The 27,848-nt window shown below is 33.8% G+C and overlaps 1 protein-coding gene across 2 annotated transcripts in view; it reads right to left on the bottom strand.

The window, feature by feature from the left end:
* The window catches only part of LOC149949233 (uncharacterized), a 113,156-nt gene extending 99,168 nt beyond the window's left edge, over window positions 1-13,988 (bottom strand). For both annotated transcript variants that reach the window (XM_090167679.1, XM_090167680.1), the window contains exon 1: window positions 13,926-13,988. In XM_090167679.1, coding sequence (XP_090023805.1) covers window positions 13,926-13,968 — 43 coding nt within the window. In that variant the 5' untranslated portion in view covers window positions 13,969-13,988. The remainder of the gene's footprint in view (window positions 1-13,925) is intronic.
* Between the last annotated feature and the right edge of the window lie 13,860 nt (window positions 13,989-27,848).

Below are 27,848 nucleotides of genomic sequence, written 5' to 3'. Positions count from 1 at the left end.
TACTATAAAAGGATTTCATTTACAAACTTAATTAATATTTTCTTCAAACTTTCAATTCGTTATAATTTGAATTTAAATGAAAACATCATGGATTATAGGTGCGTAATCTACTATTAGACCGAACTAATTAAAAAAAATACTTAAAGTAAGTGGTTTTACTGATAAACTCTAAAGGAATTTTGGAATTTTCTAGAATAGCAAAGTAAAACTAAAACGTAAACCAAGTTTAAAACGAAACTAATAACTGGGAGAAAGGTTGAAGTAAGTAATTTTTTTTGATTTTTCGTTTTTTAATTTTTGAGTTCCCTATATTATTATAAACTAAATTAAATATAATTTTTGAAAATTTGTGATAAAAGATCTGCTCCTTCGTGTTTTACATATATTTAAAAACTCGAGATTTTAATGAATTGTTTTCAAAGCATGAAAAATATAGCAGATCCTTTGATTTTAATTGTAGTTAGTAGTTACTTAAAAAAAAAGTCGCTAGCTGACTTGGAGCTGGTGTAGTTAAATTTTAAAAATGTGTATTTTAAATTTTGTTTGTAAAAGTTTTTTTTGAAAAAGTTTAGTATTATAGTTTAAATTTATTAAATAAAATAAAATATAAATTATACATTTGGTTTAAACAATTTTTCAGTCATGTAGTCAAGGAAATGTTCAAATACACGTGTATTTGGTCATTTTGATGGTCAAATAGCCCAGTATGGAACTGCGAGATGATAGTCAGACATTGAGACGCGGGTGGCGCCCGTGCCCCAGCCCTGATGGTGCCCCGAGCCTCCGTCGACGTCTGAAATGTGAAATGGGGCACCGACGGGGCTGGCGCGGACGCTGGGGCACGGGCGCCATCCGCGTCTCAATGTCTGACTATCATCTCGCAGTTCCATACTGGGCTATTTGACCATCAAAATGACCAAATACACGTATATTTGAACATTTCCTTGACTACATGACTGAAAAATTGTTTAAAGCTCCATCTACTTGGTTACAAAATTTGTTAAATACTTGGCTTTAAGGCCATCTAAATTAAAGTTAGAAGAAGCTAGACAAAGAGAAATTGTTCTGAAAAATAAAATCAAAGATATAAAAACTTATCAATAGTATTTCGAATACCAAATAATTCGACGTATTTGTTTTTGAAATAACTAAATAGTTTGCATATTTGTCAAAAAAAAAAACTAAAAAAGTAATTGAAATTACTATTAATTTTACTTGCAATAGTAAAATACTAAACCAAATGTATAATTTATATTTTATTTTATTTAATAAATTTAAACTATAATACTAAACTTTTTCAAAAAAAACTTTTACAAACAAAATTTAAAATACACATTTTTAAAATTTAACTACACCAGCTCCAAGTCAGCTAGCGACTTTTTTTTTAAGTAACTACTAACTACAATTAAAATCAAAGGATCTGCTATATTTTTCATGCTTTGAAAACAATTCATTAAAATCTCGAGTTTTTAAATATATGTAAAACACGAAGGAGCAGATCTTTTATCACAAATTTTCAAAAATTATATTTAATTTAGTTTATAATAATATAGGGAACTCAAAAATTAAAAAACGAAAAATCAAAAAAATTACTTACTTCAACCTTTCTCCCAGTTATTAGTTTCGTTTTAAACTTGGTTTACGTTTTAGTTTTACTTTGCTATTCTAGAAAATTCCAAAATTCCTTTAGAGTTTATCAGTAAAACCACTTACTTTAAGTATTTTTTTTTAATTAGTTCGGTCTAATAGTAGATTACGCACCTATAATCCATGATGTTTTCATTTAAATTCAAATTATAACGAATTGAAAGTTTGAAGAAAATATTAATTTAGTTTGTAAATGAAATCCTTTTATAGTACCCTGAAGGGCTCTTAATACGTTTTGAACTTCCAAAATAAATTAATGTACTAAGTTACGTTTAAAAGAACCTTTTGTAACAATTCCAATATATATATATATATATATATATATATATATATAAAAAACCGTGATAAATAGTAAAACTAACTTATTTTTCAATTAATACATTTCAGATACACAAATTAATTAAATAAAAGTATTTAAATAAGAATTGCTTCACTAAATTATGCATTTGTACTTTAAATAATACCTGATTTTGAAATTATATTAGAATAATTATATTGTTAAACTTCTTTCATTTTTAAAAATGTAGTAGAAAATGAAAGATATTTTAATTAAAACATTTCTTAATTTCTTTATTACCTAAAAATATTTACAATATTTACAAATTTTTATATTGTTTAACTTCTTTAATTTTTAAAAATGTAATTGCTTGACTTAAATAAAGCGTGAAAATTATTAGTTTCGAATGATATTTACAAATCTTATCAACTCTAAAGTCCATTTTTCAGGTATTAGTAAGTATTTCATACAAACTAACTTCTAAAATATGGATTTAGTTCGTAAATAAAATTCTTTTAAATTACTTTGAAGGACTGTTTATACGTTTTGAACTTGAATAATATTAAAAACAATAATCTAAGATACCCTTTAAAGTTAAATTCCTTTAGTTTATCAGTAAAACCACTTACTTTAAGTATTTTTTAATCCGTTCGGTCTAATAGTAGATTACGCACCTATAATCCATGATGTTTTCATTTAAATTCAAATTATAACGAATTGAAAGTTTGAAGAAAATATTAATTTAGTTTGTAAATGAAATCCTTTTATAGTACTCTGAAGGGCTCTTAATACGTTTTGAACTTCCAAAATAAATTAATGTACTAAGTTACGTTTAAAAGAACCTTTTGTAACAATTCCAATATATATATATATATATATATATATATATATATATATATATATATAAATAAAAAACCGTGATTAATAGTAAAACCCACTTATTTTTCAATAAATACATTTCAGATACACAAATTAATTAAATAAAAGTATTTAAATAAGAATTGCTTCACTAAATTATGCATTTGTACTTTAAATAATACCTGATTTTGAAATTATATTAGAATAATTATATTGTTAAACTTCTTTCATTTTTAAAAATGTAGTAGAAAATGAAAGATATTTTAATTAAAACATTTCTTAATTTCTTTATTACCTAAAAATATTTACAATATTTACAAATTTTTATATTGTTTAACTTCTTTCATTTTTAAAAATGTAATTGCTTGACTTAAATAAAGCGTGAAAATTATTAGTTTCAAATGATATTTACAAATCTTATCAACTCTAAAGTCTGTTTGTTTTATTTAAAAAATAGGCTTGTTCACTTTCGATTATTTAAACATTTAACAATTTTTATTTAACTATTGGTTATTTAAATAAATACCACTTTTATTCAAATAAATGCTTGGTTGGGTAAAAAACACAATTAAATAAGTTAAAATGATATTCTTTTTACCAACGATTTTTAAATAAATCGGAAAATTTGTGGATAAAAATTAATCGACTGCCGAACACTAGAAGCAATTCTAATTAAATGCGTATATTTAAATAGGAAAAAATGAACGATTCGATCGGAGGCATATCATTAATTTAATGTATTGAACGTAGAGTAAGAGGCTTTTGTAGTAATTACTACCTATATTTGCATTTCAGAAATCTATTTTAACATATTGAACGCCAAGAAAAGAGGCTTTTGTAGTATTTACTACCTATATTTGCATTTCAGAAATCTATTTTAACATATTGAACGCCAAGAAAAGAGGCTTTTGTAGTATTTACTACCTATATTTACATATTGGAATGTAATTTAACGTATTGAAGGTAGAGTATAGAGATTTTGTAGTATTTACTACCTACATTTGCATTTCAGAAATCTATTTTAACATATTGAACGCCAAGAAAAGAGGCTTTTGTAGTATTTTTCCTCCTATATTTACATATTGGAATGTAATTTAACGTATTGAAGGTAAAGTATAGAGATTTTGTAGTATTTTACTACCTATATTGGCATTTCGGAAGTATATTTTAACGTGTTGAATGTAGAGTATAGAGAGTGTTGTAGTATTTTTCTTCCTACGTGACTACACCGGAAACGTCTCTGTGTTATTCGCTTTAGTAATCAAGCCGACTCTGAACATATGTTTTACTATTTATTCTACGAGGTTTAAACATACACCATTTCAGTACATTCTTAACTTATTCCATACGCTATTTAAAACACATGCGATAAAGATAACGAGGAAACAAGTTAACTCTGAACATATATGTTATGCTCTATACGTGAAGGATGTTGTAAGCTTAAATTCATAATGGTTAATGTGTAGTATTTTTCTATTTTTTTACATTTTATAGTATTTCTCTATCTATATTTGTGTATCGGAAATGTATTTTAACGTATCGAACGTAGAGTAAATTTGTTTATATTTTCTTTATATATTTGCGTATCAGAGTTGTGTGTTGTCGTATTAAAAGAAGAAAAAGGAACTTTTCATAGTGTTATTCTACCTATTTACATATCGGAAATGTATTTATATTTTACCGTATTTAAAATATAGGTAATTGTTTTTATTGGCTTGACTTAAATAAAGCGTGAAAGTTATTAGTTTCAAAATGATATTTACAAATCTTATCCACACAAATTTAATTTAATTTTAATTTTAGTGTTTTATAGTATCTTTCTGACTAAATTTGTGTATAAGAATTATATTTTACCGTATTTAAATAGTAATAAAAGCGAATTGAAAGTTTGAAGAAAATATGAATTAAGTTCGTAAATAAAATCCTTTTATAGTACTTTGAAGGACTCTTAATACGTTTTCAACTTGAATAAAATTAAAAAACAATAATCTAAGACACCCTTTAAAGTTAAATTCCTTTAGAGTTTATCAGTAAAACCACTTTAAGTATTTTTTCAATCCTTATACCTATATTTACATATTGGAATTGTTACAAAAGGTTCTTTTAAACGTAACTTAGTACACTAATTAAGTATTTTTAATTTACCGTAATTAAAATATAGGTAAGTGGTTTTTATCTTATTTTATACCTACGGAAGGGATAAATAAATTAAAGCAATAAATTTTTGGAGTTTGGAGATGGGTGGAAAAAAAAAATAAGGCTCTTCGTTTTTCCAACTGCTTTTCTGATGTACCCAAAAATGGACCAAAATTCCCAAAAGTACCCTTAAAACGACCAAAGTCACCATTTTCGGCCCTATGTACCCCATTTCGGACCAAAAGTACCCCAAACTGGACCTATTAGCTTTATTGTAATGTTAAACTCCCATAGAGATTCCCCTAAAAGAAAAAAAAAACTTGCGGTCCAATTTTGGGTACATGAATTATTTCGGAGAGGGAATCCATGTTTTAAATTCAAATTAACCGCGCGCCCGGGCAATCCGCGCCTCCCAGGTAATCCGCGCACGCGTGCTATCTCCTAGGCTATCACTTTTTACATAATTTCCACTTATTTCGTACGATAAAACGCGATCGAGATATTCGTTTTAAGAAATACTCGTGAGATTGGTTCAAGTGTCAAGCATATTTAAGTACTACAATGATATTAAAATGAAGTTTAAAAATATTTCCATTCTACTTTAACAACGAATATTCCATGACGTCAAAACACTCTTAAATTCAAATTAACCGCGTCCCCCGGGGTAATCTGCGCACGCGTCGCCTAGGTTATCAATTTTTACATCACTTCAACTTATTCCGTACGATAAAACTTGATAAGATATACGTTCAAGTATCTTTCGAGATAAGCGTAGATAAATGAACAAGTTGGCCTGGACACAATATGTTGATATACGGGAAAACAAATCGTCGCGAGAAATACCCTAAATACATTGACTTTTCGATGATTTTACCCTCATTTCACCCCTTAAATCCCGGACCCCGATCCCGAACCTGACCCCGTCCCCGGGGGTGGCGTCTCGCCATCACTTTCCTTCTACTTTCTATATTGATAAAGGTATCAAAGTTAATTAATTTTGTCTTAACAAATAGCTTTTAAGTTTATATAGAGCCCCGTAGCGGCCAACGTAAGAAATTCTTAAACTGCTGAACTTTCGTCTGCCAAGAAGGCGATAAATCACAAAAGGCCTGCTTATAATACAAAATTACAGTAGCTTATAAACTTCTTACGTTGGCCACTACGTGGCTCAATGTAAACTGAAATGGCTACTTGAGTTAATTATTTTATAAAAATGAACTTTTAAAACGTTGAAATGACCGTTTGAGTAAACCCGATTTCTCTCCGCCACCAGGCGTCGCTCAAGCCCGGGTAATTGTTAGATTTTTGAGGTCGCGTTTTAGCCAAAGTTTTGACATTTCTGCGGAAATAAGTCGAGAGTACAAGGGCGCAATGTGAATGACTCTGTTATTCGATTCTTAAGGAGAACGTTAATAATTACGAAGCGCTTGTACCCCGAGGAAAACGGGCGGTTTTGAGTTGCAGGTGCGAAGTTTCGCTGACGTTTTATGACAAGCACTAGGATTAGCGCCTTTAGAAGCTATAAACAAGATGAGTTAAGTTATTTTTACTAAAGTACACTTCGACTCTCCATTAAAGGATGTCTCCTTATAGCATAGTCAGCAGCACTTTAGTTTTGTTTAATTTTCAGTGAAGCGGAGTACACGACGATGCAATACACTGTTTGGACATGGACAAAAGTGCACCTAGAACATACTCTTCCGCGTTGAGTTTGCAAGTTTTCTCCCCACTGGTTTAAGTTGTAGAAGTTAACGATAATAGTTAGTGTTGGCTCGCGTGGCATGAAGGGCTTGCCACCACCCTCCTACGAATTGTAACCGAGCCACCTGAATTAATGGCTGTAAAAGTTGCTTGATGACTTGGGCCTAATAAATTATTATTATTATTTTTCCGTCTTTGGTAATTGGGGCGATAATATTGTAACCCTGACGAACTACCATACCGTTTTCTTATTAAATCATTTTTGACGTAATAAACTTAGCACCTCTCCATAAGTCTATTACCCATGTTCCATAAGTGTTTCAGTTAGTTCAACTTGTTACCGATAGCTTTGCGTGAAGTACGAAGAATTAAGGTAGTATCCCAATAAAAAAGCAACAATTTTCATATACTTGAAATCAGCGTCAACTGTTAGCCGAGGGGTATTTCACTCCTCATTTGGGTGCATACTTAATCGGTTTAAATCTGACGTTGCTAGCAGTAATATATCGTGTTGATCGTGATTACATTTTTAATTTAATTACAAGTTAATCTGTTAAATCACAATCTATTCTTTTAATCGTGATTTAATCAGATTAATCGTGATTTTATCGGCTTAATTAATTACCCGATTTCATCATGATGTAATCCATTTAATCATCTTTATCATAATTTAATCAGATTTAATCGATCAACGGTGCAAATTGTATCATCGAAGTGAACTGCCCCTCGCTGTTAGAACTTGATTTTTGGATCTTCGTGGGAAAATAGTTCTTTACAAGAATCCAAACAAAATTTATAAAGAAATAGTGTCGAAATTTTTCAGAATAGGCACGAAATAAGGAACAATGTAAACCAAAATGGGATCTTTATTTGAACTTAATTCCAAAACTGAATAGTTTCGCTATTGTAACAGGGAGGCTTCGACTAAAGATTTAATCATGTTCACAAGATGGTGGCCCCACCTTTTTTGTTATGTTCGGACTATTTTATCAGCTTTGGCTATTTTGTAAACAGTCTTGAAGCCGATGTAAAATTTGTTTTAAGCCTATGGTGGTTTCCCGGGATTTGATGAAAATAGGTTCCTTTTTGGCAGTAACCTTTGCTAAGGGACCAAACACTGATTTTAGGGTATTTTAAGAGGGATTTAGGGTATTTTAAGAGGGATTTCGGGTATTTCAGAGACCTGGAGGCGGGCGCTACTCCAAATTAAAAGAGCATGGCAACCATGTTTTTGAATAACATGTAAGCCAGGTATAGCAATTAGAAAACGGCTAATTTGGCGAACACAACTGACAATCTCTAAGGTCATCTACTAATGCGGTGATTAGACTCAGGGAACATTCATTACGAGTTGTAATATTGGAATAATTGCTTTATATTAATCTCCATTTAAACTTCTCCACAGACAGATTGATAATAATACAAGATTATCTCTAGTGAGGAAGAGGAGCCGGGTGCGATCCCAGCTTGTGGCATTGGGTGAAAACTCAGAAAAATTCTTCCGCGTAGTTTGCAAGTTCTCTCCTTAAATAGGTTTTCCCGAGTTCTTCATTTTCCCCTTTCCATAAAATCTTGGCGTTAAAAGATGTGATACGACTGGAGCCTAGCTGTTAAATAACCGACACTCCTAAAGCGGACGAAGATCAGTCTCATCATTTAACTGGTCACAGAATCATTTGAAAACTCAGAGCCCAATTTCAAATAAACCCTTCTTATAATTTGAATCATTTGATCCGACTAATCTTATTCTGCACACCACTACCACATTTAATTTTTCTGCTTCGACCTCTTGCAAGATGGCCCGAATTGGGGATGTTATGAAAATCAGGTCACGTATGGTGACAAGTGGCACTAGGTAGGATGTCTCTAAGGCGGTGGTGTACCAAAGAGCGTTGGCAATTTTTTTCGAAAAATAAATGTTCTTGGAGAGGAACAAAAGGAAGTCTGTTACTGAATAAAAACTCTATAAAGTCGAAAACCGTTTTACTCTTTGTCAGGGCCATACAGAGATATATCGGTCCCAGGGCAAATTAAGTCATCACCTGCCCTTCTATTTAAATCATTTTATTTTCACCTTTTTAATACAGGGGGATCCTGTTACAAATCACGACAACATGCATTAGTATATTACTACATAGCCAACAGTAAAGGAGCGCAAAGTTAAAACAAAAAGTTAATTTAATTTTAAAGTTTCAATTCATTTAATTTTTAAAGTTATAGTTCATTTAATTTTAATTTTTAAAGTTATAGTTAATTTAATTTTAATTTTTAAATTTATATTTATTTATTTATATATAAATTGGGCGATGCAGGGGACGACCACACCGAACCAAGGAGCATGGGGTACGCACGCGGACACCACATTAGGGGCCTAAAAAGTTTGTATATGTGGTTTTTCTTTTTAAGTTAAATTAAGTGTCTATACACTTTAAATGAATGCCCCAAGGCAACCGAGGTCACCAGGCACTGCCAACGACGCCTAAGGCGCAGATAATAGCAAATGAACATGTTCTTCTTACACCAAATACCTCTAGAAGAAACTATGAAAGCACAAATAGTTGTATATTTATTATGAAAGAGTGCTTGTAAACGATCTTTAAATTTATCACCAGAATATATCTGCACCTTGTGACCGTACTCAGCATCTAGAGACCTCGGGGTCTCCCAGGGGACCAACACATCGCATACGACAATAGAGTCTTTGTCTTATAGAGACGCCCATCCGTATAAAAAATACGTGGCTCAACCATTATCTTAGTCTCTTTATTACTATTAGATTTAACAATTAAATCGACCACTTTATTGTGTCGTTTATAATTTCAGACTTAGTTACTGGGAAAGCATTTAAAATATGATTTTGGAACTCCACTCTTTTGTCGCAATTACGACATTGCCGATCCCCCCTGCAACTCGGGGCACCTTTGCACGGTAGCAGGTTAAGGCGGGTCTTAATCTTTCTAATAAAGTCCCTAGAGTTGACACGTTGGTCAAGGGAGGTGCTTTGAAAAAGCAAGCCCTGCCCTTTTTCGCCGCGCCCTGGGGACTAAGCCCCCCTTCCACCCCCTGCACGACCCTGCTTTTTGCGGTTACGTCTACCGCAACAGCTACAGCAAACCACATTTTCGTAGGTTGTTCTCCCAAAAGTTCCATACTACATCGACAACGAATAAGAGTTAAAAGCAGGAGGAAACGAAGGCTCCATCTCCTTTGTCTCTACTACTTTTGACACTGGGGAAATAATGATAAAAATATACGGGGAAAACCGAGTGTAACTAAAAAGCTGGCGACACGTTTCTGAGAGCCGCTGCGGAGACCTTTCGACCCTTTCTTAATGAGACGAGTCGCTGTGAATCGAGCAAGTCACTTCGCCTTGTTACGCCGACAGCTAAAGACAAACACACTCCATATAAAAAAAGTATTCCAAGCGAATCGTTTTGTTAAATCACGAAGAATTAAGTCACCTTTGAACCATTATTGAATGGCTTTTATTTATCTTTCTACTCGTAGCTTCGTCGCTCACAAATGTTTAGAACACAACCAACAGCGGAGCTGATACGTGTAACCAGAAGTTTATAATATATCTCTAACGAGAGATAGCCCAAATTCTCGGCAAATCGTGGATATGTACACTGCATCACGACTCAAATTTTACTTCACTGAACGATGTTAAATGTAAAAATTACACTGCATAGTAATATAACCCTATTGATAAAACATTGTGCCGATGAAATAGAATTATAAAATCAATAGATTCTTCGGGTATTACTGTCGTATGAGTCTACATTTATAAAAATTCTATTTCACTTATTTATAATGCATAGCCGCATTCTGTATTAGAAATTAAGTTCATAGAATAATTTTCAAAATAATTTTTATAAATTATTATATTGTAGAACTTTTAAAATATAATATAATAAATCTTTATCCGCAAGGGAGGGTTACGGCTTAAAAAACGCTTATGCCTAACTTATAATCTCTGGGCCTTCTAGAATCGTACCTACTGACATCGTAGATAGTTAAATTGTATTTTTGTAGATGTGGACCCATACGACAATAATACCCATTCTTCGCACTATGAAATATCAACAGGAGCCTCTCTAAAGGCACATGTTTCAAAAGAGGCAGGCTGATTAATCGATACTCTAAATAAATGTTACCCGAGACTATTTAAGCGGTTGACATTTAACTTCCGAGTAACTTCTTTATATGATCAATAAATATCTTTCGTCCAAAACTAAAGGCGCAATTTTCATATACAAAATTACATCACAACTTCCGGACATTGCACTCAAGGTCGCGCGGTATAATAATCAAGTTAATTTACGTAGAAAAATTAGTAGTTTTCTGTTCAATTGGTAGACCTTTGTTGAAAAAACCTTTAAAAAAGCTGATGTTATTGCAAATGACGGTGGTTGAGGTACTTTAAATTAAATGTTTAAGTGGGAAAATCTTTTATGAAAATACTAATTTTTTAACTAGCCTTTTCAATCTCCTACTTCATATTTCTAATCTAATAATATTTAACATATATCACTTAATTAAGCTTTCTATATATCTGGCGGAGGTCGAAAAATCCCCGCTTTTAATAATTTATAAATATTTGATATACTTTTTCAGTATATATCTGGTAAATCTGTATCAAATATGCGCATCTAGGAAGTCGTTATAAGTATTATACTCAAAATCTTCATCATTTTATTCTTTACGCTAAATGTTTTATGGCGAGAAAAATTAAAAATAATTATTTATATTTATAAAGAAAAAAGGTTCGGTATATTTTGCTTATAAAAGTAACAGTCGCTAAAGCATATATATAAATTTAATTTCATATTTTCTTCATATAAAATAATCTGATTTTAAAATAATGTAAAGTTTACCACCTTGGCCCGTTTTCCCCCCATTTCGACCCCTATTTATCTGCTCTAATTAAGTGCAGTCGTAACAAGACTTTGAGTTCGTGAGTCCAGGTTTAGCAAAAGCACAACTATATATTAGTATTATATTGTATTTTTAGCCTTCCCAATAAAGTGGGAAACACGAAACCAAAATATAGTTTAAACTAAACTAATGTGGATGGGAGAGTGAAAGTGGGGGAAGATAAAGATAAATATTAGATTAAAGAAATAAATAATATAATATTTTCATTTTTATTTGCGAAAATTTCATAACTTATGGCGACTATGTTAAAATAAATTCCAAAATTAAAATAGTTTCAAAATTTGGTAGTGGACACAAAATTGAACATTTAAATATTTTTCATTTATAGCAATCGATTTAAAAAGTACCATTGAATTTAAAAACGTACTTAAAGTGTTGGTTGCACGAAATTTTAGCTATGGCTAATTAATGATTCATTAGAAAGAGCAAACATTTTATAGCAAGTACAGAAAATTTCATCAAAGTCGGTTAAGTTGTCTTTGAATTATTATAAAAAGAAGTCGAAATGGTGGAAATCGAGTTTTTCGGCGAATTTCCAGACTTCTAAAATTCTTCTCGGCACCCATGACGTCAGAAAATGCGAAGCGTATCATTGGCTAATTGTCTGTAATACATTTCTGTACATCTGGGATTAAAAGCAGGTTGATTTAACACCCAGGAAAAAGTCCTACGCGGTAGTAATTGAAATAGGCATACACAAGCCTACGTAGTAGAAAAACGATATGAAACCGAAGGCTCCTTGTAAATTCTTCTTAAAACGTTATTTCGTTAATAAGACTAATATTAAAAACCTCTGGTTTGAAAACTTCTACAAGTAAACAGAATCCCTCCACTTCAGCTCCTTCTATTTTAGGAATAAAACTACAGCTTTGATTTGCCCCAAATTGCTCGTACTACGGAGGAGAGAAATTCGCCGAAAATTTCCGGATTTCGGGGAGCGAAAAAGTTAATACACTTAGGCTTGGAAATTGGTTTCGACAATGACATATTTGGAAAGAGAACGTCCTGGGCTTCAAAACAAGCCCGCATTCATTCGTTTTTATTACTATCGATTTTTCCAAATTGGAATTGAAATTTTAAAATTTATAATGGATTTAAATAAATTAATGGTTCGTTAATTGAAATTTAACAAATGTCCTTGCAATATATTCAATATTTATTTTATAAATGTTTATTATAATACTAAATTTAAATAAAATTTATAAAGTCTTAAGTTCGTAATGGTATGGCAATTAAATTTCAAATAATGTTCTAGAGAAACCAATATTTTACAACATCTCCAATATTGATTTTAATAATATGTTAAATACTATACTAATTTTAAATAAATTATTATAAAGTCTAAATTTAAGCAATTAAAATTTAAATTAATAATTTGACAATTTTAATATTTTGGTTTTATAAATATGTAAAATTTAATACTTTTTTTAAATAAATTATGATAAAGTCTAAAATTACGCAATTAAAATTTAAATTATGTGCTAGAAAAAAGTTATAATTTACTAGTTTCCCAAGTTTTATTTAAAAATATACAAAATATTATATTAATGTAAGACATAAGTGTATAATCAAGAATGTATTTCTTGGTATAATATTGTTATAGACTTATGCGTAAAATAAATAAACGTACAGTCAAAAATTCGTAATTCAAATAATGTCAAGTTCCAAACAGCATAAATTTAAATATTTCAAAGCTAACGCACTTCATTTAATTTGTTAATATAAAACAGTGATTAAATCCAATATAACACAAGACATAAAGCGTACGTAATATTCAAGGTTATTTGAGAAAACATACCTATAATAAAATTAACCGTCAATATTGAATAAAAAGCAGTTCCCTTAGGATGGCAATTAAATCTAATCAAATCAGATCATAAAACGAAATGGTGAACGACCTATGGACCTAACCCGTACGAAACTTTCATCATAACTCGATCTCATCGGATTCAGGAAGTTCACAGACGAAATGTTGTTATAGCAACAGGTTTTTTTTGGAAAGGATTTAACCCCTCCCCCTGAACTTTCCTTTACTTTCCAAAACAACGAAGAGACTCGAGAGAACAGCAGCGAACCACCGAAAGCGTCGTCTCAACTCGTTCGCATTGGGAAAAATACGCTATAAACGCCCCCCAATCCCGAAATTCGTCAGCTAGAAAGAGAGATACTACGGAGACCCCCTGGCGACAGAAGCAACAGGTCCCTCGGAACTCTCTCAAGTTTGGCCCGGGGGTGGAAAGAAGAGAAAAAGAGCGTCTCAGGTATGCCCGACTGGAGCCGAAAGACCGGACTCTCTGACGGCCTGCCGAGGCCGACGCGAAAAAAAGGGAAAGGTACATCGAGAAAGTGAGGCCAAGGCCCAACTCACCTAGAACGGCCTGTAACGCTTGTTCTTCGCTAACCACGTCCATGACGACTTGGAAAGCACACTGACGGCGATTTTACTTAATAAGGCAGTCCATCTTTAATTCGAGTCATTTTAACTTCACTTTTGGGCGCGTTTTAATCCATTTTGGAGCGATTTTGTTGGCGACGAAGACGCCGATACTCGCGTTCAAAGTTTTCCCAAACTTACCACCACTAGCGATTCTTCTTCGAAGTTCGAACGTCTTAACGCCCCCCCCCCCCTTTCTGGCTCGGTCTTCGGTCGCTGGTACCCCCTTCACCGCTCTCTCTCTCTCTCCTCAGTGCCACCCCTCTTGACTTTGAACCCCCCGTCCGCCCGTTCTTCGGAAGCTGCCTGTAAGGAATTAAAGGATACGTATTTAGTACTCCTTCCAAGAATGAGAGGGAATTTAATATTCAAATTCGTTTGAATCACGTGACGTATTAATGATTCTTTGATTTCGCGGCCAGGGTTTTTTAACGAGTCAATAACGTAATTTTTATGTTATTAATTTGTTGTGTCGTTTCCATTAAAACTTATAATTTTGAAGCTAAATAATTTTTATGGTGTTTAATCGATAAGAAATTTAATGGCTTTTTTTCAAATTCGAAATTATCATTTTATTATTGTTAATAATTATTTTAATATTTTTTAATAAAAAATTAACAGAAAAGAGTATTGTAAAATTTCGAATATAAAGAAAATTATCATCTTGGTAATTGCAACCAAATATTTGGGAAGACAAATTGATCATAAAAATAAATAGTTACACTAAACAATGTAGTTAATTCTAATTATCTGATTAATTAATATAGTAACTTAAACTAAATATAGGGTTAAATTTCGAAGGCAAACAATTATGTTAACAGTAACTTCGTTATATTAATAATGGTAATTTGTAACTTAATCTTCTTTATATTTTGATCTGAAAAAATTAAGGTTTAAACAAGAATTTACATTGATATTAGCGTTAACTAACTTAAACTAAGATTGATTTTATATATTATATTTTCTATCTTCTAGAGACAAGTTATTTAAATAAACATATTTATTAATCCTTTGTTTCCCCGCTGAAACACAAATAAAAATATGGGCGCGATCTCTAACTTTAAATGCACGATGAATCCAACGTAATCACGTGACCTCTCTTATTTTATATAAAGAGCTATTTCCCACCAAACCGCGGAACACTTACCACGCGTAGTACGTAATTTACGTCATATCCTGTGAACAAGGTTTCATTAAATTAAATGATGTCGTGGCATACTTTATAAGAACTAATGTGTCATATGTTAAAACTAATAATAATGGCAGTCAAATGAACTTACTTCATTAAATATTGTCTAATAAAATAAACTAAATAAATCTACTTTATGTGCAATAAGCGGACCAAAATATTTAAGAATTCTGATAACCCTTTAGCTATTGAAAAGGTTTCCATGGAAACTAAATTACGTAATCGCGATGCGCAAGCTAAACTATAAATTGTTAAAGTTAGAAACGTGCGAAGAATTCCGCGCGTTTTAAAAATTCGCGTCACTAACTTCGGTTTGCCATCTGTAAAGCTGCTGACGTGTTTTTCATCACAAAGTTAGAAGTGACGTTATTTACGTTATACAGGGTGTTAACGTGAAAACGAAAAATGATCAATAAATAAAATATATATTTTTTTAATTCTAATTTCTATGTAACATTCCTCGTGCAGGGGGGTAAAATTTAATAACCTTGAACTATGTCTTCAAGGTCAATCAAAAAATATCTCGAGAACTGTTGGGTTTACGGATTTGGTTTCAATTAGAAAGCTGTTGCTTGCCATATTATTAGTTCAAATAACTTTGTGTTAAAATGTATATACATATCCAAGTTTAATTTTTATAATTTCTGTATGTTTAAATATTGTCATTTTTAGCGTATACGAATTTTTAAATATTGCCCAATTGCTTTAAATATCCTTGAACGTCTGTACTGTTGATGTGAACACATTAAACATGTTATTATATTCTATCCTCATTTTCCAATTTCTGAATCATCGAAATTTGACACACATCACCAAGTGAAAACTGTGAACATGTGACTTTACTCCACAACGCGTTCAATATATGATAATATAAACAGCTAGTAGGTATGCCATGCCGCTTGTTCAGCAGTGTTGAGATTAAGTTCAGTATAAACCTTCATGTTTGTGATGTATCAACGAATTTTACATTTTGCCCCCCGCAGGTTTAATAGAATCTAGCGGTGAATGACGTTAGTTACGTTATAAAACAAGTCTTAGTGCGTGAGAGCCGACGATCAGGGCCGTCTTTAACCTATTGGAGGCCCTGGGTACATTAGGATGATGGGGCCCCTATGACCTTGACAGAGCACTATTTTGTTAGAATAGATTTTTTGAATTAATATGTTTTTCGGTAATAAATATCGGTTATCGTTTGATGATCTGGCAGGAACTAGGGGGTCTCTATCGATCGCGGGGCCCTGGGCACGTGCCCAGTGGGAAAGAGGGGCCTGCCGACGATGTTTTTATATAGTTCATTCTTCTTTTGATATTTATACAAACGGCAAGTTTCTTATTTATTGAAAGCAGTATAATCCATACCTCTACTTGGAATGCTTATGCTGCCATATCGCGTATAGTCAGATAACTCTAACGGCTTTGGCCCCGCCTACTAGATAAAAAATCCCCTCTGCGGGCGCTCTCTTCTCACATTGTTGTGTGTTATGTTCACATAGTGACGTCAGAAAAACCGTCAGCCACATCGAGACGAAAATCTGCCGCAATAAGCATTCCAAGTAGAGTTATGGATTCCTGTCTCAACAGATACGATAAAAATGTGTGTTTTTTTAAATTGAAAATCATTCATGTGTAATTCTATTTTTAAATAATTACTTTATAGTTTATTAAAAAATGATTGACAATAATAAATTTAATATTCGTCTGAATAAGTTATTCTCCAGAAATATAAATATACATTCTGGCAGTAACAATATTATATAACAACAATGAACCAATTCGTAATCATGGTTTTCTGAAGATGATACATAACGCTGCAATTTTACAAACTTGAAAAACTCCCACCATAATGAGTTTGTCTAGCAAATTTCGATATAACACGAAATGGTTTCGAGTTATGTGCGTTTTCTTTCAATTTTCATTTTAACGACCTTTGTGATTTTGAAAAACAGTTCCTCGACTTCCTATTGGTCAAATGCGATCGAATAAAAGCTCATTAGACCTACAATGTGACGTGGAACACCTTTCTAATTGGAACCAACTTTCTAACACTTACGGTTCTCGCGTTAGTTTTTGGATTACCTTGAAGACATAGTTCAAGGTTATTGAAATTCTTAAACTAAAGACCCTAAATCCTGATGAGGATGTGTAGCAAATTTCAGTACTCTAACACGAGTATCTTTAGAGTTATCAGCTCCAGAACCTCGCTTTCGACACGTTATCAACTTAACGACCTTTTTGTTTTTCATCTAACATTTCTCGGCTTCCTATTGGTCAAATACGATCAGATCAAAGCTATTTGTACTTAAAAAGTCAAGTGGAACACCTTTCTAATTGGAACCAACTTTGTAACACTTACGGTTCTCGAGTTAGTTTTTGGATGACCTTGAAGACATGATTCAAGGTCATCGACATTTTCGCGATAGATTTCCCTTTAAATCTTGTATACGACTCGAAAATTTCAAAATCGTACCTAAAACAGATTTTGAGATATTCGCCCTGGTTTATTTTTTTGTGGACAACCTGTAGATTTTATTGCAAAGAGTCCTACACCACGTCACGTCCTCACATGGTATGAATTTCATCAAAAATGAGTAGTCATTATAGAAATGGCTCTGGAAAACCTTTTGTAAAACATTTATAAACTGATGAAAATGTGTATACGTTCTAAGTTATTTAATAATAATAATAATCAGCTAGGCTAATACCAGAAATACATGAACCGAAATTATCAGCGAGCTATCCCGCTACCCCTGTGGTATTTTAGAGTCGGGCCGACGTCGGCTAGTGTCTTAAAACAGAAAGGTCGGCCTAATGACGGGCCACCCCACTCTGAAAGGTCGAAATGTCCTAGTAGAAAAGTAGTCGGCCGACCGTCGATCGACAAAAAAATTCGACTCACTTCCGGATCTACGTCCTACTCAGAAATGATTATGGGCCGACCCAGAAATGACTATGGGCCGACCCAGAAATGACTATGGGCCGACCCAGAAATGACTATGGGCCGACTCAGAAATGACTATGGGCCTACTCAAAAATGATTATGGGCCGACTCAATAATGACTATGGGCCGACTCAATAATGACTATGGGCCGACTCAATAATATGGGCCGACTCAATAATTACTATGGGCCGACTCAATAATTACTATGGGCCGACTCAGAAATGACTATGAGCCGACTTCACAAAGGCATATTTCCGACTCGGAAACGACGTTGGGCTAACTTCATATACATACAATTCCGACTATGAAACGACGTTGTGCCGACGTCAAATTAAATCGCACTTCGGAGATCCTACTTAATACCAATTTGATGCCTTAATAGTAATTTAGCTGAGATTGAATCGATAATAATTTTCAATAAAAATGAGCTATTTATAACAATAGAACTAATCCAAACAATATACAAGACTGAAAATCTTTTGGCGAAGTAAATAGAATTAATATAGTAGTGATATAGAAAAGAAACATTTTAATTAAGCTTCTAGATTTTAATACGTAAAAACAATTACAATTCAAATACCCTTGTAGCATTAGGGTGTCGGTCAAGAGTCGGGTATGGGTCTAAAAGTCGTTTTCAGGTCGACGACCGTATGCCGACTCAAATTGTTCAATTTTTTTACCCCAAAAATTACAAATTTCCATTTTGAGACTTTATAAAGTCGGCAAGTCGACTTTAATGTACAGTCGATATGCCGACTTGATAAGGACCACACGTATTTTTTTCATATTTTTAAAATAATTGTATTTTATTGTATAATTATAATTATACTTGAAGTTCATTTTTACTAATTATGAATAATTAATTTTTAGAAATTAATTTGCATAAGAAGTTACTTCCCTGTAGCAAATTAGAGTCGGGCCGACGTCGGCAAAAGGTACTAAACGCTAAAGTCGGCCGACCTTTGGATTGAGGGTCGAAATGTCGTAGGGGTAAAATGGTCGGCCGACTGCAAAACGTCGACTCTTTACCGCCAATTAATAGAACTAAGAACCGACTCCGAAACGACGTCGGGCCGACTTTATATTAATGCTTATTTCCGACCCAAAACTGATCTCATTATTAGATTTTCGAATACAAATAAGTTTGAAGAAAAAATAAAAGTGAATAAAAAATTCATCATCATCAAATAGTCAGAAAATAATTAAAATATCCCCTTTTCCTAAATAAATATGGTCGGTTTCATAAAGTTAATGTCGAATCCAATAATTAAATGTAAGGTCTATTTTAAGTTGGATAATGGTCGGCATACCGACCATAAATAGTCCCAAAAAAAATTACGGTTTTAGTGTCGAAATAATACTGCTAGAATTAAAATTACGATTCCAGTTGCCATGGTTACGCGGGGCCTAATCTGATAAGACTGTACGAAATTCATCTTTATAACTAGGCGGTAGCGCCATCTATATTTTGTAAAGTTATATGGCTAAAAATAAATAATTATTAGCTAACTCACCGTAACTTGAGTTAAAAAGAATCGTGTTGACAGAATAAAATTATTTTTAAACAACTTCAAAGGTTTGTTTGTTACGAGAAATCATAGATTTCAATTTCGCATCAGATTCGCGAAAAAATTCAATTGCAATAGTTGCCACCAATAAAGACAGATGCCCCCACGGTTGAACGATAAAGTTGATAAAGTCTCCTTTTGGAACGAAATTGGTCCCGCGCCAGACAGATTTAGTTGTACCTCTATTTATTCCCAACTCAATGCTATAAACCGACTTATCGACCGTACCCCGACCCTAAACCAAAGACTATATATAAATAGATTGGCGGGTTCAATGGCTCAACTTGCATATGATAGCAGACGCTGGTCAAAATTTTCCCCGCGCTTCAGAGTGCTACTAGAGGCTCCTCTAACGGGTGGTCACAGGCTTCTCCCGTGTTTCGAAAGTGTTAACAGGTTTTTTGTATGGCGACGCCTGTCTAGTAAGCGAAGCGTATATAGTCTTTGCTCTAAACCGACTTCATGTGTTACAGGGGTTTGCGATTTACGATATTATTTCAAAATATTAATTCCTGATTTTTATTGATATTGATTAATCTAAATAGATTAAAAAATTTAAAATGTATTAATAAATAGGCCTATTGATACGAGCACAAACGTTTTTCAAACGCTTCATAGTTTAAAAAATTCAAAAGCACGCGCCAGTTGATACTTTCGCAGCGCCATCTCCGGAATAGCAGCATGTTAGAAGTTTATTGGCGAACTCGCTTGAGATGAGAGGTGTAATTGTTGACTTGTGCGCTTAATTTTCTATTAAAAATTAATGGAAAAATCATTGAAATCTTGAGAAATACATTAAATCTAAACTAACAAAGTAAGTTTTTCAATAATATATCAATATAAATAATATCTATATCAATTAATTATAGCTTTGTGAACAATGTTTTGCATGAGCTGTTAGGCCTTGGCAATTACAAGGTCATGTGTTTTATAAATAACATATGAAATACACTACAACATTAAAAGATAATGATATTTGTTAAAAGTATACTTTTAACAAATATCATTATCTTTTAATGTTGTAGTGTATTTCATATGTTATTTATAAAACACATGACCTTGTAATTGCCAAGGCCTAACAGCTCATGCAAAACATTGTTCACAAAGCTATAATTAATTGATATAGAAATAACATATGAAATACACTACAACATTAAAAGATAATGATATTTGTTAAAAGTATACTTTTAACAAATATCATTATCTTTTAATGTTGTAGTGTATTTCATATGTTATTTATAAAACACATGACCTTGTAATTGCCAAGGCCTAACAGCTCATGCAAAACATTGTTCACAAAGCTATAATTAATTGATATAGATATTATTTATATTGATATATTATTGAAAAACTTACTTTGTTAGTTTAGATTTAATGTATTTCTCAAGATTTCAATGATTTTTCCATTAATTTTTAATAGAAAATTAAGCGCACAAGTCAACAATTACACCTCTCATCTCAAGCGAGTTCGCCAATAAACTTCTAACATGCTGCTATTCCGGAGATGGCGCTGCGAAAGTATCAACTGGCGCGTGCTTTTGAATTTTTTAAACTATGAAGCGTTTGAAAAACGTTTGTGCTCGTATCAATAGGCCTATTTATTAATACATTTTAAATTTTTTAATCTATTTAGAGTATAATTAATCAATATAAATAAAAATCAGGAATTAATATTTTGAAATAATATCGTAAATCGCAAACCCCTGTAACACATGAAGTCGGTTTAGAGCAAAGACTATATACGCTTCGCTTACTAGACAGGCGTCGCCATACAAAAAACCTGTTAACACTTTCGAAACACGGGAGAAGCCTGTGACCACCCGTTAGAGGAGCCTCTAGTAGCACTCTGAAGCGCGGGGAAAATTTTGACCAGCGTCTGCTATCATATGCAAGTTGAGCCATTGAACCCGCCAGTCTATTTATATATAGTCTTTGGTTTAGAGTCGGGGTACGTTCGAAAAGTCGGTTTATAGCATTGAGTTGGGAATAAATAGAGGTACAACTAAATCTGGCTGGCGCGGGACCGATTTCGTTCCATAAGGAGACTTTATCAACTTTATCGTTCTACCGTCGGGGCATCTGTCTCTTTTTTTTGGCAACTATTGCAATTGAATTTTTTCGCGAATCTGATGCGAAATTGAAATCTATGATTTCTCGTAACAAACAAACCTTTGAAGTTGTTTAAAACTAATTTTATTCGGTCAACACGATTCTTTTTAACTCAAGTTACGGTAAATTAACTTATAATTATTTATTCTTAGCCATATAACTTTACAAAATATAGATGGCGCTACCGCCTAATTATAAAGATGAAGTTCGTACAGTCTCATCAGATTAGGTCCCACGTAACCATGGCAACTGAAATCGTAATTTTATTTCTAGCAGTATTATTCCCAATTCAATGGTTTATAGTCGACGACCAAATGCCGACCTAAAAACGTCTATTTATGGTCGGTATGCCGACCATTATCCAACTTAAAATAGACCTTACATTTAATTATTGAATTCGACATTAACTTTATGAAACCGACCAGGGGATATTTTAATTATTTTCTGACTATTTGATGATTATGAATTTTTATTCACTTTATTTTTTCTTCAAACTTATTTGTATTCGAAAATCTAATAATGAGATCAGTTTTGGGCCGGAAATAAGCATTAATATAAAGTCGGCCCGACGTCGTTTCGGAGTCGGTTCTTAGGTCTATTAATTGGCGGTAAAGAGTCGACGTTTTGTAGTCGGCCGACCATTTTACCCCTACGACATTTCGACCCTCAATCCAAAGGTCGGCCGACTTTAGTGTTTAGTACCTTTTACCGACGTCGGCCCGACTCTAATTTGATACAGGGGAAGTAACTTCTTATGCAAATTAATTTCTAAAAATTAATTATTCATAATTAGTAAAAATTAACTTCAAGTATAAGTATACAATAAAATACAATTATTTTAAAAATAAAAAAAATACATGGGTGATCCTTATCAAGTCGGCATATCGACTGTACATTAAAGTCGACTTTGCCGACTTTATAAAGTCTCAAAATAGAAATTTGTAATTTTTGGAGTTTAAAACAATTGAACAATTTGAGTCGGCATACGGTCGTCGACCTGAAAACGACTTTTAGACCCCTACCCGACTCTTGACCGACACCCTAATGCTACAGGGGTAACCAGGGCCGGATTAAGACTTTATGGGACCCTAGGCCCAGGTTAATTTTGGTGCCCCCTTTCAATAGCGAGCGAAGTGAGCTGGGCGCTTCCTCAATTTATAATTGAGAAATGGAAGAAAAATTCATTTTGCTGCCAGATTTAGTATATCGTCAGGGGCTAGACGGCAGTCCGTCAGAGTATGTGACAATCAAACGTTTTTGGTTCATAGGGGTGGACGCATTTACTAAAATTACTCCGGAAAATATTTTGTGAAAAGCAAATGATTAAAGTTGTGTACTTTTATTTTTTTCGAACCCTCTTGGTGCCCCTTGTAAGCTTGGTGCCCTAGGCCCAGGCCTATTCGGCCTATTGGTTAATCCGGCCCTGCCGCTAACGCTAGAGACGCTTTCCCAGTCCTCCCACCTCCTGCCCGCGGTATCAACCTCCTCCCTACTCGGAATGCGGCCTCCCTAGGTCCGCGGCGCAGATTCGAGTACGCTACCTGGTGATTGCCGTGAGAAGCGTTGAAAAACCACGGACTAAATCACGGCCAACTTAGATCTGTTCTCGCTGCACTCGCACAAGATGGCCCGCCAGCTTGAAACGACTCGTACGTTAACGAGCGTTTACGAAATTAACGTTTTACGCGAAAATATTCCGCTTGGGGCGCCAAAATACGGGAGTACCTTCCTATTGCTTGCCTATGGGGAAATATTTTGTAAAGTGGATCGCTTTTCCGAACCTTTTTCGTAACTTTACCGATTTACGTCATTGCCGAGTTTCTTATATGATTTCTAGTAAGTTTCATTAATAATTTCAAGCCTAATATCGTAATTTAATATATAACATAACTAGATTTAATATAAAACATAACTAGGAGATTTAATATATAACATAACTAGGAGATTTAATGTAATATAAAAGTTATTAAATTTTATTTTAAAGTTTAAATTACTGAATTAATTACAAAGTTCCAGCTGGGAGGAACCGTATAGGACCTTGGATACGCGCGAGACGATTCCAAGGCTTAAAATCCGACGCGGACTGCGGAGACGCCTCCTCGCCTTAAAAATATCGCCGATTTCAAAATAAGATTGTGAGCAAACCCACTGATGGAAAATTACGATATTAGGCTTGAAATTATTAATGAAACTTACTTGAAATCATATAAGAAAATCGGCAATGACGTAAATCGGTAAAGTTACGAAAACTGTTCGGAAAATCGATTCACTTTATAAAATATTTTCCCATAGGAAAGCATTAGGAAGGTACTCCCGTATTTTGGCGCCCCAAGTGGAATATATTCGCGTTAAACGTGAATTTCTCATACGCTCGTTAACATACGAGTCGTTTCAAGCTGGCGGGCCTTCTTGTGCGAGTGCAGCGAGAACAGATCTAAGTTGGCCGTGACTAAATAAATACTCTAGTAAAGTAGCTTTTTTGGTCGGTGTAGCAAGTTCCAAACACAGTTAGCTCGGTTATCAATTTCGTTCGAATTTATAAGCATCAAAATGTCGATTCAAGATGATTTTACCCAGTGCAATATGTTCCTATTGAATAGGCCTAAGCGCGAAGCGGAAGGATAAATCTGTGGGTTGTAATTTAATTAAAAGTGATAGAAATTCAAAGGAAATAACAGCTTCACAAACTATGGTTGTTAAGCCTTTGTCAAAATGTTCAAATGTGGCAACTCACAAGGAGACATCCCGAAGTGTAACCCACCGATTTTGTTCAAACTCGGGGGATTGGTAGACATTCATGTATCATGAAAAATCCTAAAGGGAATTTTTACAATAGGCAACCGTTTTGCCATAGCAACGAAAATTGTTTTTGACAGCAAAAAATTAAAATTTCCCCATTGAAAATAACATGGGATTCTGACCGATTCCTTGCCCCCCCCCCCCCCCCCCCTGTGAAAAATTTGAACAAATTTCAAAATTTCGGAAAGAAATATAAAAAGTAAATAAAAATTGACAGTAAAAACATCAAAATTGATCAACTTTTGATCAATTTGAGGTCAAAATCCCATCCCATGTTATTTTCATTGGGAAAATTTAATATTTTGTATTGTCAATAAGATTTTTCGTTGCCATGGCAAAACGGTTGCCCATTGAATAAATTCCCTTTAGGATTTTTCATCATACATGAACGTCTACCAATCCCCCGAGTTTGAACAAAATCGGTGGGTTACACTTCGGGATGTTTCCTTGTCAGTGCTATCTTTTGCCTCTAAATTTGAATAAAAAAACCAAAACACTTGATAAATTTACAAATACTGTGGACCCACCCAAGCTTGAAATAAAAGTCGCATGCACACCAACTGTAATTTACAGCTGGTCACCTCTATTTGAAGAAGTTATCAAAGCATTAGAACTTCCCTTTTCTTCTGAATTGTCTTTTCGGGTAGTTTTATATTACTTAAATATCCAACTAGTTCATCGCGTAAGCTTTCGTTTCCTTCCATTATTTAAATAGTTAATTTTGTTACAACCGTTGGTCTCTTTACTTCACAATCTAAGCCTAGGTTTGAAGACTATAAGTAGACGACGTTCGATAGGTTGACCTTTGGCTCGACAGAAAACACTTTTTAATTATTTCCCTCACTAGATGGCAGACTACTCTACCCGTCATACACTCGGCCATCGGGTTTATTCCTCGGCTGCGGGTGGGTGTAAATTTCATAACCCTTTCCCTTCACCCATCTGTTGAGCTAAGGGAAAGAGTCTCTTAAAAAAGGGCGGTCGCTGATAATTTCGGTTCATGTATTTCTGCCTAATTCATCAAGCGACTTTTAAAGCCATTAATTCAAGTAGCCGGGTTACAATTCGTAGGAGGGTGGTGGCAGGCCCTTCATGCCACGCGAGCCAACAGCTCCCTACACTTACTTTAGGGAAGGGGAAACCGAAGAACTCGGGGGAAACCCCCTTAAACCAGCGGGGAGAGAACTTGCAAACTCAACGCGGAAGGAGTTATTCCGAGTTTTCACCCAGTGCCACCAGCTGGGATCGAACCTGGCTCCTCTTGCTACGAGGAGAAAGTGCTAACCACTCCGCCACCCCACATTTAAACGACGCATCGCTTTACTTCCGAGTTGGCTCACTTCGTGGAGCAGTTTCTCTCGCGGGTGACTTGTGACTTGAATGATATTAGCTTAATATGTTAGAGGTTATATTCCCTTTAAGAAGGATTGGAAATTGTCATTTATTGAATTTTGTGTTTCTGTCTAATTAGGAATATCCACATAATTGTTTTGTGGATTTCAAATTTCTTAGTACTATTACATTTCTATTTCATGGGTTCCTTTTATAAGTAGCTCCATTTCGTTGTAAAAAAAGAAAAACGAAAATGTTTTGCAGTACAGTCAGAAGCCGGAAATGATGGTTTGTCGGAAAACATCCAAACGTCCATTGTGCACCTTCTCTAAAATGAAAATTGCCATGCAGGCAAGTACTCAAGTGTGCACCTTAGATCTAAGTCATTTAACGACTTTTAATGCCCTTCAAGCCACGCGAGCCAACAGATCCCTACAATCACTATCATCGTTAACCTCAGGCGCGGTTTTAGGGGGTGGCCCAGTCGGCCCTTGCCCACCCAAAAATGTATGATTTATATAAACTTCCATACGATTTCTCCCCAACTCCCTATTATTTCCTGGAGAATGGGCCCACCTAAGAATAATTTTCTAGAACCGCACCTGATTAAACTCACTAATGTTTAAGGAAATAATAATAATAATAATCAGCTAGGCTAATACCCAAGGCACCACCTTAGGACTGAGTCATCTAGCGACTTATAATGCCTGTAAACAGGTGCCCGGGTAAATAATTAAAGTAAGTTTTGAAAAATACGCGTATGCTTAAATGATATAAATTATTAATTATAATTAATAAATAGAATAATTATAATTAAATGTTAAAAATAATTCAATTTGTAATAAAGTGAGGGTTGGTGTAACCTAGGAGCAACAAACACAACACCCCACACAAGGAGAACGCAACCCGTCAAAAGTCGTGGATTTTCTTGTGTACGATTTTCATTGGCTAGACGCTTTAGCGCCTGCTGCCGCCGGAAGAGGAAAATACGGAAATTGTCTTCCCCCTCCCGCCCGTAAAACGTTCAGCGTAAAGGCTCGTGACGCTCGTCCAATGAAATTCGTACGCAACCCTTCGTTAGCGTGATTAAAGGCTGGCTGCGTTCTCCTTGTGTTTGTTGCTTCTAGGTGTAACATTCTCAAGTATGTCGTAAGCGAGAAAAATACAAATACCCGTTGTATATATTTCTTTCATTAAAATTTGCTTCGTATTATATTTAACTGATAATCTTGTTCTGTAAATAGGTTTAAATTCAATTGTGCATTGTTTTAGTACGTCTAACTTGCTGTTGTAACTACTCAATTTATATTATTCTGAATAAATTAAACTCTGTTGTTTCGTCTCAATTATTTTAAAATTAAAATTTTATACCGGGCGGGATTGAACCGGGATTACGTTTTTAGTAAATAACTCTGAATTACGGAGACATCTTTAAGGGCCTCTCGAGAATTTAATACCACTAGTTAAGTTAACACCCTGTATAACGTAAATAACGTCACTTCTAACTTTGTGATGAAAAACGCGTCAGCAGCTTTACAGATGTAATTACGTGATTTAGTTTCCATAGAAACCTTTTCAATAGCTAAAGGGTTATCAGAATTCTTGAATATTTTGGTCCGCTTATTGCACATAAGGTAGATTTATTTTAGTTTATTTTATTAGACAATATTTAATGAAGTAAGTTCATTTGACTGCCATTATTATTAGTTTTAACATATGACACATTAGTTCTTATAAGTATGCCATGACATCATTTAATTTAACCTTGTTCACAGGATATGACGTAAATTACGTACTACGCGTAGTAAGTGTTCCGCGGTTTGGTGGGAAATAGCTCTTTATATAAAATACGAGAGGTCACGTGATTACGTTAGATTCATCATGCAGTTAAAGTTAGATATCACGCACATATTTTTATTTTT

This window comes from Leiobunum rupestre, chromosome 3 (genome assembly GCF_980474605.1).
Source record: "Leiobunum rupestre chromosome 3, qqLeiRupe1.1.hap1, whole genome shotgun sequence".
In the NCBI taxonomy this organism is placed as follows: domain Eukaryota; kingdom Metazoa; phylum Arthropoda; class Arachnida; order Opiliones; family Sclerosomatidae; genus Leiobunum; species Leiobunum rupestre.
This window is presented reverse-complemented; position numbering and strand designations above follow the sequence as displayed.